Here is a 15,938-nt window from a genome sequence, read left to right on the forward strand (position 1 = left end):
ATATATTAAACCATCCTTATATTCCTGGGATAAATCTCACTTGATTTTGACATATTATCTTTTTAATGTGTTGTTGGATTAGGTTTCCAAGTATTTTGTTGAAGATTTTTGCATCCATATTTATTAAAGATATTGGCCTGTAGTTTTCTTTTTTGTTGCTGTTCTGTTCTTACCTGGTTTGGGTATCAGGGTAATGCTGGCCTCATAGAATGAGTTAGAAAAAATTCCCTTTGCTTCAGTTCTTTGAGATAGTTTGAGAAGAATTCGTATTAATTCTTGTTTAAAGATTCGAGATAATTCAGGGGTGAAGCCATCTGTCTTAGACTCTTCTCTTTTGGAAGACTTTTTTTTTTTTTTTTTTGAGACAGAGTCTCACTCTGTCACCAAGGCTGGAGTGCAGTGGCCCGATCTTGGCTCATTGCAACCTCTGCAATGAGGTTGCAGTGATTCTCCTGCCTCAGCCTCCCAAGTAGCTGGGACTACAAGTACATGCCACCATGCCCAGCTGATTTTTGTATTTATAGTAAAGACAGGTTGTTGGCCAGGCTGGTCTTGAACTCCTTACCTCAGACGATCCACCCACCTTGGCCTCCCAAAGTGCTAGGATTACTGGAATGAGCCACCATGCCCAGGCTGTTGGAAGACATTTTATTACTGATTCAATCTTATTAATTGTTGTTGTTCTACTCAGGTTTTCTATTTCTTTTTGTTCAATCTTGGTAGGTTGTATGTGTACAGGAATTTATCCATTTCCTCTAGATTTTTAGATTTATTGGCATATAGTTGTTTAAGATATTTTCTAATGATCCTGTATATTTCTGTGGCATCCATTGTGATGTCTCCTTTTCTTTATCTGATTTTATTTATTTGTGTTCTTTTTTTTTTTCTTAGTCTAACTAATGACTTGTTGGTTTTGTTTATCTTTTCAAAAACAACAGCTTTTTGTTTTGTTGATGTTTTGTGGGGATGTTTTTTCTCGATTTCATTTATTTCTGCTCTGATCTTTATTATTTCTTTCCTTCTACTAATTCAGGGTTTGGATTGTTCTTGCTTTTCTAGTTCCTTGAGGTGCATCTTTAGGTTGTTTATTTGAATCTTTCTAGTTTTTTAAATAGGTATTGATTGCAATAAACTTGACTCTTAATACTGCTTTTGCTGTGTCCCATAGGTTTGGGTGTGTTGTGTTTTTTATTTTCATAGTTTTAAGAAATCTTTTTATATTTCATTCTTAATTTTTTTCTTCACCCATTGGTCATTCAGGAGCATGTTGTTTAATTTTCATGTATTTGTATAGTTTCAAATGTTTCTTTTCTTATTGATGTCTAGTTTTATTCTATTATGGTCACATAAGATACTAGATATGATTTGATTTTTTTAAATTCAGACTTGTTTTGTGTACTAACACATAGTCAATACTGGAGAATGTCCCATGTGCTTATGAAAAGAATGTGTATTCTGCAGGTGTCAGGTAAAATGCTTTGTAAATATCTGTTAGGTTCATTTGGTCTATGGTGCAGCTTAACTTCAGTGTTTCTTTGTTGATTTTCTGTCTAGATTATCTCTCACAATGATGAGAGTGAGATGTTGAAGTCACCAACTATTACTGTATAAGGATCTCTGTTTTACTTTAGATCTAATAATATTAGCTTTATATATCTAGGTGCTCCAGGGTTGGGTAAATATTTACAATTGTTATATTCTCTTGCTAATTGGTCCCTTTACTATTATCTAATGTCTTTGTCTCTTTTTGCAGCTTTTAACTTGAAATCTGTTTTGTCTAATACCAGTATAGCTATTCCTGTTCACTTTTGGTTTCCATTTGCATGGAATACCATTTTCCATCCCTTCACTTTCCGTCTATGTGTGCATTTACAGGTGAGGTGAAATTCTTATAGGCAACATATAGTTGAGTCTTGTTTCTGAAATCCATTTAGCCAGTCTATATCTTTTAAATAGGGAATTTAATCCATTTACATTCAAGATTATTATTGATAGGCAAGAATCTACTCTTGCCATTTTATTGTTTTTTGGTTCTTTTGTATATTCATTGTTCCTTACTTTCTTTCTCATTGCTTATTTTTGTAGGTGGGTGGCTTTCTGTAGTGATAAGGTTTGATTCCTTTTTCTTTCTCATTTGTGTATTGGCTCTGCCAGTGAGTTTTATAGTTTTCATGATAGTGGTTTTACTTCCAGATGTCAGACTCCCCTGAGCATTTCTTGTAAGACTAATTGATCTAGTGGTGATGAATTCCCTTAGTTTTTGCTTGTCTGCAAAAGATTTTATTTCTTCTTCATTTCTGAAGGATGGCTTTGCTGGGTATGATATTCCTGGCTGGCACTTTTTTTCTTCTAGCATTTCAAATATATCATCCCATTCTCTCCTGGCCTGTAAGGTTTCTGTTGAGGAATCTGCTATTAGTCTAATAGGCATTTCTTTATATGTGACTTGATGCTTTTCTCTTGCTACTTTTAAAATTCTTTCTCTGTCTTTGACTTTAGACAATCTGACTCTAGTGTGCCTCAGAGAGAACCTTTTGGGTTGAATCTTTCTGGGGTTCTTTGAACTTCCTGGACCTGGATGTCCATATCTCTCCCAAGACTTGGGAAGTTCTCTGCTATTATTTCATTAAATATATTTTTCTCAACTTTTCCATTCTCTTCTCCTTCTGGAATGCCCATTATACAAATATTTGTTCACTTAATGGTGTCTCATAAATCCTCTGGGCTTTCTTCATTCTTTTTTCTTTTTTCTTCTTTTATTTCTGTCTGCCTGTGTTATTTCAAATAATCTGTCTTCAAGTTTAAAAATTATTTCTTTTGCTTGGTCTAGTCTGCTGTTGAAGCTGTCAGTTGTACCTTTTATTTCTTTTCTGAATTCTTCAGCTCTAAGATTTCTGTCTGGTTCTTTTTTATAATATCTCTGTGGAATTTCTTATTCAAATCATGAATTGCTTTCCTGATTTCATCGAATTGTCTATCTGTATTCTTTTGTATCTCACTGTGTTTCCTTAAGATTATTATTTTGAATTCTTTTCTGACATTTTAATAAATTTCCTGTTGATTGGAATCTGTTACTGGGGAATTCTTATTTTTATTTGGAGATGACATGTTTCCTTGCTTTTTCATGGTTGATGTGTTCTTGTGTTAATTTCTATGCATCTAGTGGAAAAGTCACCTCTTCCAATTTTAAGAATTAGGTTTTGTCAGGAAAAATTTATTTGTATGAATGGGTCTTGGGATATCATTTTGGTGGGATATGTTGGCCTTTTTTCTAGGTAGATTTAACAGTGTCGTCTTTGTGTAGTTTCTTCAGCTACAATCCACACTAGTGGCACGTAAAAATTTCTCAGTGGCCAAGGCTGAGAGAGGTTGTGGCAGCAGTGTTGTTGGTGTTGGGCTCACCAGGCTGTTTCACAGGCCAAGGGCTTATGCATATTCACAGTGGGTTGGCCAACTTGGGGACTGGCTCACTAGGATTGAGGCCACAGTGCTGTTACTCTTGCCAGGAGCGTAGGCACATGGTTGCTTGGCCAGGCTGGGGGAGTGCCTACCCGGAGAAGTTTGCAGAGTTTTTCTCAGGTCCAGAATGCAGGCAGACAGCTGCTTGGTCAGTCTGGGGACATATGTGTTAGGGGCAGCCCTTAGGGCTATTTCTCAGGTCTAGGATGTGGTAACACAGCTTCTCAGCTGACCTGAGTGCATGACTGCTGGAGGTGACCCAGGGGGCTATTTCTCTATCTTAGAACACAGACATAAAGCTGCTTGGTCAGCCTAGAAGCATATCTACTGTGGGTGGCCCACAAAACTATTTTTCAGGTCCAAAAATGAGCACGTGGCTGCCAACCTGGCCTGGTGACTTGTTTGTCAGGGGAGCCACGAGGCTGATTCTCAGACTCATGACATTGCTGCATGACTGCTCGGCTAACCTGGTGATGTTTCTGCAGGGAATAGCCCACCAGCACTGTTGTGTAGGTCCAGGATGCAAGCACAGGCATGAGGCTGTGCCCACTAGAAGCGGCCCATGGAGCTGTTTCTCAAGCCCAATACATGGGTGAACAGTTGCTTGGCTAGCCTGGAGGCATGCCCACCAGGAGCAACCTGCAGGACTGTTTCTCAGGCCCTTGTTGGGGATGCAGGGCCATTGGACAGTCCAGAGGCTTGTCTGTGGAGGGCAAGGGTGCTACAGGGCTGTTTCCAGATCCTGGACGCATTTCCACTCCACTGGCCCAGAGGCATATCAGCTGCTTGGAGGCTTAGGGACCACTTCTGCTTAGGATAGGGTATGCAGCCGTTTGGCCAGCTCAAGGGAGGGGTCACCCTGGGTGGGACTGCCAGACCATTTTTTGGCTGGAGGTGCAGCAGTAGAGGTTGGTTTATTGGCTGTGCAGGACCAGAGTCACAGCTGATTATGGGCTCTGGCTCCACACTGCTGGCGTTGTGGCATTCAGTCATCTGTGTGGACTTGTGGAATGAAGCTGGAGCACCAGTGCTGGAGAGGTGCAGTGGCTGCTCGCCCCTAGAGCAGGGTACATTCAAGGGGTGACTTTGATCTCAAGATGGCACTGTGCTGAGCAGCTTGGTTCACAGAGGCTCGAGGGTAGATAGGGAGTACACACCTTGTACTCCTAATCTGGGGCAATGCAGCTGAGTGAATCCCCAGCAGCTCTCCAAACTGGGCTCAGGACTTGTGAGGACTGCAGAATTTTCCTGTTGTAAGGACTGTAGCTGTCTGCAGTATCAATGAGGGCTGGTGGGGATCTTCTGCATCCTTTCCCATGCAACGGGAAGTCCCTCCTGTCTCTGGGACAATCCGATCTAGGTGGAGGAGACAGGGCTGCAGACGCCAGGTACCTCCACACTGCCCTCCTAGACTTCCAATCACCACAGGTGTATCTCCACTGTCCCTCTGTACTCCAGCACTCTCCCTTCAACACTGCAGTCAAATTTTAGCTGTGTATTTCTTTCCTTGGTTCTTTCATGTGAGCTGAAAGAGTGCCAGGCTTCTCCAGTTAGCCATCTTGCTCCCCTAAATCCATTCTTTTGGGAATCTTAATGTGAGTCAGACATGACTGAACTCCACTGGGCCAATGCTGAAGGACCATCCCAGCTCCAGAATTTCCCACAGGAGCTGAAGCTTCTGTTACAACTGCATTGCCATCTAACTTATTCTGATCAGCTCTGGGGCACCGATGAGCTCAAAGAGTACAGGAACCTTGTCTATCTTGTTCATTATATCCTTGGTACCTGGGAGAGTACCCAACACATACTAGGGGCTCACTTAAGAAGTGTTGGATGAATAAGAAATGAAGTACTTCAACCTGTCAGGAAAGAGCCAGACCCCAAATGTCCTAAGATAAGAAGGCATCTTTGTGGTATCTTGACAGTCGAGCAGCCAGTCTTGCCAACACCTTTAGAACTTAAACAGGACGAGACATGGTTTGTGAAGTACCTGTAACAATACTGGGCACATAAAAGGCCTTCAAGAAAGGTGTCTCCCTCCCTCTCTGCTCTGATGACCCTGTGTACTTGGCATTATCTCACCATGTTGGGATTTCGGTTGTCCTCAGTTTCCTGGTGGGAAAGAGACTATGAAACAGAGTTTGCATGCAGGAAGTTTATTAGGGAGTGCTTTCCAGAAAAATGGCTGCTCCGTTGTTGCTAGTGTTCTAAAGTCATTTGGGCTGCCCTTGGCAATGCCCTATTATAGCTGTAGATATTCAGCAGTTTTCAGATTTAAGCTGGAGGAATAACAACTTGCTTTATCACATCAGGAACTTCCCAGGAAGAAGAAATAATTATCTTTGTGGCTATGTAGTTTTAAGGTGACCTATCACAGGAAAGCACTTGACCACGGTTAATTATTATGTATTGAAAACATGTTGCTTACCAAAGATTTTAGGATATCTTTTTTTATTAAAAACTGATTAAATTTAAATTTATTTTTTCTTTTTGCAAGGAGAAAGAATAAAAGTAAATGACTCATTAGGACAAGGAATGCATGCAGCAAAAAAACAACTAATGCGGCTGAGCTCCACTAGGAATAGAATCCCAGGAGACCTGGCAAGAAATTGCACTCCCTCAAGAGTAAGTCTCAAAGGCTGGAAAGCAGTGAGGTAAGGGCCCTGAGCCGAAGCCAATTAGTACTCGGTAAACAAATCGGATCATTTTGCTTTCTGCCCAATTTCAGGCCCACCTTCTGAGCAGCTCAGATGAGAGTTCTTAAGAGAGGAAAAAGTTCAAATTCCCATAGCAATTCAATTTACAAAGTGGCTTCTATTTGATTTGTGGAGGAACAGCCTGTGTTTTGTTTTGTGTCAAAGCTTCTGAACGGCAATTCCAAAAAAATGTGCTGAGTCATGAATCCCTAGGGAAAGAAGATTTTGACAAGAACAGGCAAAAGCTGTGACAGTTATGTGATTAGGAATAACAGAGGCTCATTATTCTTCCAAATGAAGCCCTTTAATGCAAACATTAACCCTACACCTGTTCCTGGAACACTTGATGCCTCCCTCAGGTACAGAGAAGCAATACATTTAACAATGACAATGACAAAAATAATAGCTAATATTTTATTGGACATCTACTACATATCAGGTATATATATTGGGAATTTTATTTAATTCCCACAATAGCCCTATGATGTGTTTTATAAATGAGGAAACTGAGGCTCTGAGAGGCTAAATAATTCGCTCACAGTCACCTGGCCACAGGGACTGAGATAGGCAATCTGGTTGTGGAATCACAACCTTAACAAGTATGTACACTGCAGTCCCAAGTATTATCCATGTATTCATAGAGCTCTGATCATTTTAACTGACTGAGATTAAACTCCTTACTCAAAGAGGGATTTTACTGACATCCTTCATATACAATTGACTATATAGCAGACGGTCCCAAGATATTTTTTTCTTTTTGAGATGCGGTCTCATTCTGTCACCAAGGCTGAAGTGCAGTGGTACAATCTTGGCTCACTGCAGCCTCCAACTCCTGGGTTCAAGTGACTCTCCTGCCTCAGTCACCTGAGTAGCCAGGATTGCAGGCATGTGCTACCACACCTGGCTAATTTTTGTATTTTTAGTTGAGATGGGGTTTCACCATGTTGACCGGGCTGGTCTCCAAATTCTGGCCTTGAGTGATCTGCCCACCTCGGTCTCGCAAATTGCTGGAATTACAGATATGAGCCACTGCACCCGGCCCAAGATTGTTACTAATGAAGGAGAAAGTGCATGGTACTGCTAATGTAAATCATGTATTTTATGTGTTCAATATAATATTCCTTCTAAATAAAAGAGAAAATGAGATGTCCTTTGTTTCAAAATGGAGCTCCCCTTTATGTCCTGGAACATCCTGAGTTAGGATAATTCTATACCAACTGCTAAGCACCGAGGCTACCTAAGGTCACTGGACTGGTTGGCTGGCATAAATGTTTGGTCATGACCTCCCAGTACTGGAACTCCTGGTTCTTGGGAACTGTTCCTCATGAGCCCTTTAAAGGTCGGTGGCTGAACCTTCTTCCCTGCTGACATGATTACCCTACAGAAAATTTTCTCTGTTCACTAAAGGATTGGCTTTAGAGCAACCCTCCTGGCCAGGCCTAATTTCTGAACCATGTTAGAAATTAAAGGGTTTACTTTAATTTCTACGAAGAGAAAATTTTTGCATTTTGATTTTGGAAATTACTTATACTTTTATAATATGTTGTCCATAGTATTATGACAATTATGTTTTAGATCATAAAATGAGGGTCATAATCTTCATCTCACAAGGTTATTATGAGGGTTAAACAACATAAGCTTGAAACATATTAAGAATTCTATAAATTATTATTAAGAATTAAGACCTGCAGAGTACTCTTTACCACAAGAGGTAAAGCTGATAAACTAGCTTTTCGGAAGGCAATGGTCAAAGTAGCTAAGCATTTTGAATATGCTTTTGTCCAATAACCATGTTCCAGAGTCTGAATTATGCCAGGTAATTTATAGTTTCACATTCAAGTGACATGTCACTATAATTGGGTGGAGAACTAAGAGGAGAAAAAGCAACCAAACTGATGCAAAACAAAGAAAAATATTTTATTGTAACTTAAAATTCATCCCCTAGACAACAGATAATGCCCACATTGGATGTTATTTAGCAGACATAGTGAAGATGCCTTTGGACAATTATCAGCATTGATGAATATGAAGATGTCACATCAAAGTCAAACTTTTTCAGGTTATTGGGTTTCCTGAACATAACATTGGCAAAAAGGAACTTTCAACACAACAAGTAGTTTAGTTTTTTTTTTTTTTATGTCACTTATTTTATTTACTAACCTTGACAGGGACTAAAGAATGAGGTACAGAAAACTTTCCAGAAGTCTGAGTGTGTTGTAGAAGTCCAAGACATCTTGGAGCTCCATTATTGCATTATTAAGTAGAATGAACTGTTATGAAATTCTCCATATTCCAGGTTTACTACATAGAAAAGTACTATTTACCTACCTCACAGAGGTGTTGTGAGGATTCGTGTTTATAAAGTGCTTCAGGCGCCTTGGAAGAAAGGCAACATACAAGTATAAAATAATCATACATACTTCAAAATAAATGAAAAGATGATTTTGGCACAATGGGAAGGGTGCCTCCTATTTAAAGAACACTTGGCTATTTGTTTATAAAATCCCCTGACCTCTTGGGTTTTAAAAAATATATTATTTAAAAGAATAAATGTTTTTCCATTGCCAATCTTATAAAAATTCTCAATCCAGGCTGTGTTATCAGAATCACTTGAAGAGCTCAGTAAAATTATAGATGTTTGGGCAACAGCCTACACCAGCAGAATTAAAAGTTCTATGCATGATACCCAGGTACCTATATTTTCAAAAAGATCTACAGGGAATTCTGATGCATACCAAAGTTTAAAACCCATTTCTTTAGAAAAAAAATCAATGTATTAAACATTGGAGTTTATCCCAAGGACATTTTTCTTAAGGTTAAATGCAACTGAATAAGGGTATTAATTTCTTATTGCCCTTTTCCATTCCCATATCCCATGCAGACTTAGAGCATGCATAGCACACACACACACACACTCACGTTTAATTCTGCCCTTGAATTATATTTGATAGTGGTAAAATCTGATAGTAGCAAATAAATGCTTCACTGGGAGGATATGCAAGAAATTGCAGCCCATCCCCACTGTGCCCAAAGCAAATGGATGTTTCCCATTTGCCAGAACGGAATGATTGAGAAATGTGTTTCCAATTTGGAAACAGGTAAAATTAGCACTTCCCAGGAAACATCAGCTGAGTGGATGGCCAAGAAGCAAAAGTGAGCAAGGTTGGAGTGGTCAACCATGAAGAAAGTCTACAGTGACTACTTCTCCATTTGGAGTTCACCCACATCTCAGCAAATACCTTAGGAACTGAAACAGTTGCTCAGTGGGTACCAAACAACATGTGAGTACTTCAGTGAGGTAAATAGAATAATGAAAACTGGTGACTGTAGGTTAAAATATCTTTTTAAAAAAAATGACCAATTTGCTCCACTGCAATTCTTAAGGCTGTTTTAGTCGCCACTTTAATTTCCTGGCTGGCGTGAAGTCTTCTGTTTACTAGCAAGTCAAACATAGAGAAGAGAATGATTTATTTCCTAGTGGGCTTCACACATATCTTATCATGATGCTTGCATCACTTTTAAAATAGGAGCAGTCTCTCTAGGTGCCTTGCAGTGGATTAAATGGAGTTGGCAGAGAAATTATACTTCTTTACACAGAGAAAGCCTTCTGAGGCTGGTCAAACTTTTTACAATGTTAAGAACTAGTGAATAACAGCAAAACAGAATAGTCCCATTGATGGTGTGGGGAGGAGAAATAGAAAAAAATACGAGATAGAGGCTACGCATACACTACATAAAAAATAGGATATGTAAAAAAAAATAATTCATTCAGAGTCAGTCATTGTGAAATTTTGCTATGAGAAAATAGTCTTGACTCTAGAAAATTTGCTTGAGAATCTGTTAAAATATCGTTGCTATATGGTATAAAATAGCAAAAATAGTGTCTTCCAATATTCCTCTAAACATTAGAGGCAACTTTGTACAAGAAAGTTGTTGGAGCTGGCTTGGGGAGTTGCTTGTTGCATGTATCCCAAGAGGGCAAGGCTGCCAGCAGCAGAATAAAACCTCCCAGCAGGACACAGAAGCCACTAAAATAAAATGCAATCTCATAGGTCTGGGTCCAGTCATAAAACCAACCTGAAAAGACAGTAAGAAAAAAAGTAAGTTTCATGGAAATAGTATGAACATCCATCCCATACCCTAATTATATCAGTTTTATATATAGTTATAATTAGTATATATATTACTCCACTACTTCCAACGTGGTTTACTGGGAGTTAGAAGAAGAGAATCTCTCAAATATTTGGATAAGAATAAGCAGGCAGGCCGGGTGCGGTGGCTCACGCCTCTAATCCCAGCACTTTGGGAGGCCGAGGCGGGGGGATCACGAGGTCAGGAGATGGAGACCATCCTGGCTAACACGGTGAAACCCCGTCTCTACTAAAAAAAAAAAAAAAAAAAAAAACATTAGCCGGGCGTGGTGGCAGGTGCCTTTACTCCCAGCTACTCAGGAGGCTGAGGCAGGAGAATGGCATGAACCCAGAAGGCGGAGCTTGCGGTGAGCCGAGATCACGCAACTGCACTCCAGCCTGGGCGACAGTGCAAAACTCCGTCTCCAAAAAAAAAAAAAAAAAAAAGCAGGCATTTTGAGTTTCTCCCAAATAAAGAGTGAACACAAATCCCAGAGCATGCATATTCGCTTTCTCAATTATATCAAAGCAGTCTTGAATAAATCATTACCATGAGATGTTCCATGCAGATTTATTTTGTACAAATCTGTGCTACTATTACAATCTGGACCTCTATATCTGGAGATATGACAAGGAAGAACAGTAAAATGGGATGATTTTAAGATAAATATCTTACCAACGATGGGTGGTCCTAGGCTATTTCCAAGTCCAGCAAAGAACATTAATATCCCATAGGCATGGGCTAATTTTTCAATTCCCACAGTCTTCGTGGTCACATATGGAAAGATGGACCAATTACCAGTAAGAAACCCTAGGATCCCAGAAAGCAACGCCAATGTGACATAGCTTTTGGCAAATGGAATTGCACACAAGGCTAGGCCCATGATGATTAAGGTAGCAACATAAAGATACAAGGTATTAATCCACTTGAAGTCAGCCAGTATCCCTAAAAGCAGTTTACCAACTGCTGTCATAATGCCTATAATGGAAATAAGTGGCATAATAAACTCTTCTTCTTTCACGTTTGAACTTCTTGCTACATCTTCCATAAGTAATGAAGGTGGAAACCCTCCGATGTCAAAGAGTAAGATAGCAATGAAAAGGGCTGAAAATACTTTGTTTTTAAAAAGAGCCACAGTTTCACCACAGTAGTTTTTATATAACTGCCACTTCCTCTTGGCAAGCTGTTTGCAAAAATATGTCTGTTCTGCAACTTTCTTTTTGTACGTTTCAGGCTCTTTTGTGTGTGTCACTGTGGGGTTTTTATGAAGTAGGCTGTCTTGTTTCCAGTCACCATTGGCTAACGTGATCCTGCATTTTTCCTCACTACTGTAGCTCTTGTCAAGAATGTTTATGTTTTCTTCCAGATTCTTTCCTTTTTCATTGTAAATGGAGTATTTATCTGGTAGATCTTCTGGAGCTATTTTTTTAGGCAATGGACAATCAGAAGATTGGAGGGGTCTCATCAGACTGCCACAGGCTAATATATTTAAAGCTAAAGCACCCACAATCAGCAAGCATCCATCCAGTCCATAGAACTCAACCAGCATCCTCTGCAGAGCAGCATATATGAAAAGGCCAACGCTTGAACCTAAAAAGGGAATGGGAACTGTTCAACCTCGTAATCTGAGGCTCTCAGGATTAGAATTTGTAGTATCACAATTCAATTTATTTTTTATACTGGCATTTATATGTAACTTCATATTAAAATCATATTAAGAAGATAGAAGATAACAATAATAACAATAATATAGTAATACTGATAGAACATTTAAGAATTAGAATTTGCAGCTCAGACACTGTTAAGCACTTTACATCGCACGATCATGTTTAATGCTTTTACTGATCCCATTGAGTAGGTCCTATTATTATTCCCAATCTAGAGATGCAGTGACCTAGGGCTGGAATGGTTGAGAAATTTGCCATAGATCAAAAATCTGTAAAGAACATAAATAGGATTCACACTCAGTCAGTTTGACCCCAATAGCCCATATTCTTAACAAGTATCATGGGCTGGGTGTGGTGGCACAGGCCTGTAATCCCAGCACTTTGGGAGGCCGAGGTGGGTGGATCACGAGGTCAGGAGTTCGAGACCATCCTGGCCAACATGGTGAAATCCCGTCTCTACTAAAAATACAAAAATTAGCTGGGCATGGTGACACACGCCTGTAGTCCCAGCTACTTGGGAGGCTGAGGCAGAAGAGTCGCTTGAACCCAGGAGGTAGAGGTTGCAGTGAGCCAAGATTGCACCACTGCACTCCAGCCTGGTGACAGAGTGAGACTCCGTCTCAAACAAGCAAACAAACAAACAAACAAAAAAACCCAAAAACCAAGTATCATCATGAAACTATTTTCTTTGCACTTATTATGTGCCAGGCTCCATGCTACGTATTTATTCCAGAAAAGTAAATTTTCATATTTTACTTTTTAAAAATAGTATATTGCAGTTTAAGGATATTTATAATGGCTTGATAGTTCAAATCCATTGCTGAATCACCGGAATGAGTGATTCATCCTTTTCACGCATTAATACAATTATGAGAAAAGTAGAATTTTTTTAGGGTATTTAAATTACAAAATATGCTGGTTTACACATCTATGTACACTGTGAATAATTCACCTTTTTAGCACTGATCACACTAAACACACAGGGTTGCCAAGTTATGGTAGCCTAATCAATTGGTACTGTTCTCATCTGGTTCTGATTTCAATCTTTAATAAACTGAGCATTTTTAAATGTAAATGTCATTGGGAAATGTCATGTGAAAAATCAGGAAAAAAATAGTCTGAAAAGGTTGATCATATGTTTAAAATGGTCAGTATTAAATTACATTATAATCTCATCAGGATGCCAATAGGACCAAGCTCAGAGGCATCACTGATTGCATGGATAAGATTGCTATAAAAACCCATCTTATAAAACAATTCTTCCAAATAGCCAAATGGCTCTGCCTTAGAGTTGTAAGAAAATATTTTCTTTGGGACCTCAGTTGTCCCTTCTTAACATTTTTTAAAGTTAACCCCTTCATTCCCAAAGGAAAAAAAACTTTGCATGGAAATATTAATGTTTCATGTTAATGTAATGGCAACTAAAATAGTATCTTTTGGGACTGTTAAGAGAGTATCTCTTTGCTAACTACTGAGAAGTAATAACAGTAGACAAATGTAATCCTTTCCTTCTCTCATTAAACGTGGCATATACTGTAAAAGTTAAAAACGCTACAGAAAACACACTGACAGAATTAAAAACAGCAGGGTGACCTCATGTACTGCATTAGTACCCATTAACTATAAATTCGTGATTTTTGCCTATTTCTTTGTACAGATTCTAACAAAGTGTCACATCATTAGATACTTAAAAATGCTCTTGGGCCGGGCGCGGTGGCTCACGCCTGTAATCCCAACAGTTTGGGAGGCCGAGGCGGGCGGATCACGAGGTCAGGAGATCGAGACCATCCTGGCTAACACGGTGAAACCCCGTCTCTACTAAAAATACAAAAAATTAGCCGGGCGTGGTAGCGGGCGCCTGTAGTCCCAGCTACTCGGGAGGCTGAGGCAGGAGAATGGCGTGAACCCGGGAGGCGGAGCTTGCAGTGAGCCGAGATCGCGCCACTGCACTCCAGCGTGGGCGACAGAGCGAGACTCCGTCTCAAAAAAAACAAAAAAAAAATGCTCTTGGTGTTTTGAAAGTTCTATATTTTCACACAGAACAAATAAATAAACAACTTTCCTATTCTTGCCAACTAAGTTTATCTGTCAACATGATGAAAATCAATTCAACAGATATTTATTGAACACATAAGATAGGAGAGAGTGGGGAAAATCAAATTACACATTGGAGGCTAGTTTCCTCAGCCTTCATCCCACAAGAACATGTCTGTGGTTTAGAAAGATGCAGGATTTTTTCCCCCGGGGTATTGAAGAGTAATTTAGAGTTTCCTGGTGGAATTCTGTAAACTGCAAAACTGTGATTGTTAAAAATTTTAAGTTCCAGGATACATGTGCAGGACGTGCAGGTTTGTTACGTAGGTAAATATAGCCATGGTGGTTTGCTGCACCTATCAACCCATTACCTAGGAATTAAGCCCTGCATGCAATAGCTAAAACTGTAATTTTTAATCTTCAAAAAGAGCATCCTAATTTTAAAATAATCATTGTAAAGGGTTAAGTGAAATAAAGCACTAATTATGCTTCCATGCATGTTATACATTATTACAAAGAGAGAAAATATTAAATGGTGTTCAGGGAACACGAAGCAGTGAGAAATACAGCCATGCTTTAACTCACTAATACTAGGGGTCAATAACTTCCGGAAAGGATCAGAGAGTAAATATTTAAGGCATAGAGGGTGTACAATCTCTGTCCCAAATATTCAACTCTGCCCTTGAAGCATGAAACCAGCTAGAGATAATCCATAAAAAAATGAGCATGGCTGTGTTAAATTTTATTTATGCACGCTGAAATGTAAATTGCACATAGTTTTCACGTATTATGAATATTCTTCTTTTGATTTTTTTCAATCATTTAAAAATGTAAAAACCAATTGTAGCTTGTTAATCATACACAAACCAGCAGTAGGCCAGATTTGGCCCATGGGCATTTGTGGACCAACCCCTGTTCACTACAGAGGAAGATCGCTTCCCCCAAACCTTCATTTCATGCCCACATTCCTTTCTTTCAACTAGGTCACAATATTTCAAGTGTTTTGATGTGGGGTTTCTTTTTAATTTTTAAAAAACTCTGCTGTGACTTTTGTTTTGCTTATCATATCTTTGACTGAAGGTGGGTTCATACTTCTCCCTAATTTCCCTTCACCTAGCTCCCTGTGAGTTGAAACTGAAAACTCCTTTAAATCTTGACGGCCCATAGTTGCTTCATTTTTTATTTAGTGTGCTATGGACCAGGCCCCTATGCCCTCCTCTCAAGACTGAGTGAAAATCAAGATCATCTGTCACAGCATGCAACTCCCAACACCTTCAACACAAATACATTTGGACATTAGGGAAACCTAGGTCAGAATTATAACTGCTAACACTTGAGAGCCCCCGTCATGTGCCTTACACATACATCCCTTTCATATGTCCAATAACCCAATGTGATGGGTACTATTTGTAAATCAAAAATAAAATTCTAAGCCACCCAGCCAGCTGATGGACCCTCCCCTTGGCCAAGGGTATTCTGAAGTAAACCTGAAAAACTAGTTCAGGCCATGATAAGGTCAGGGGGATGGGGGGCTGGATATGCCTCATTATACTCTCCCCTCTTTGGAATTCAAACACAGCTGACCAGTATTAACATTAAAACAGGCACCTTAAGACTGATAGAACAGACTCTTTAAGTCTGATAAGAAATATTCCCTTCTATTGATTCTATCTGCATAATGGGAACCTTGGTCTCCACAACCCCTTGTCTTAACCCAGACATTCACTTGTATTGATTCTAGATCTTCAGACAATAACTTAACCCTTTCAATTTACTGCCACTTAAAAAATTCTTGAATCCACCTACAACCTGGAAGCCCCTGTTCCCAGTTGTCCTGCCTTTCCAGACCAAGCCAATGTACAACTTACATATATTGATTGATGTCTTATGTCTCCCTAAAATGTATAAAATCAAGTTTAGCCTGACCACCTGAGACAGACTCTCGTGGGAC

General features: G+C 39.4%; 1 protein-coding gene across 3 annotated transcripts in view; it reads right to left on the bottom strand.

Annotated features, from left to right (window-relative positions):
• Window positions 1–8,051: 8,051 nt before the first annotated feature.
• The window catches only part of SLC16A9 (solute carrier family 16 member 9), a 78,805-nt gene continuing 70,918 nt past the window's right edge, over window positions 8,052–15,938 (bottom strand). For all 3 annotated transcript variants that reach the window (XM_016918355.4, XM_507806.7, XM_054659634.2), the window contains exons 5-6: window positions 10,962–11,876; window positions 8,052–10,232 (exon numbers count right to left, since the gene is read on the bottom strand). In XM_016918355.4, coding sequence (XP_016773844.1) covers window positions 10,054–10,232; window positions 10,962–11,876 — 1,094 coding nt within the window. In that variant the 3' untranslated portion in view covers window positions 8,052–10,053. The remainder of the gene's footprint in view (window positions 10,233–10,961; window positions 11,877–15,938) is intronic.

This window comes from Pan troglodytes, chromosome 8, assembly GCF_028858775.2.
Source record: "Pan troglodytes isolate AG18354 chromosome 8, NHGRI_mPanTro3-v2.0_pri, whole genome shotgun sequence".
Lineage (NCBI taxonomy): Eukaryota > Metazoa > Chordata > Mammalia > Primates > Hominidae > Pan > Pan troglodytes.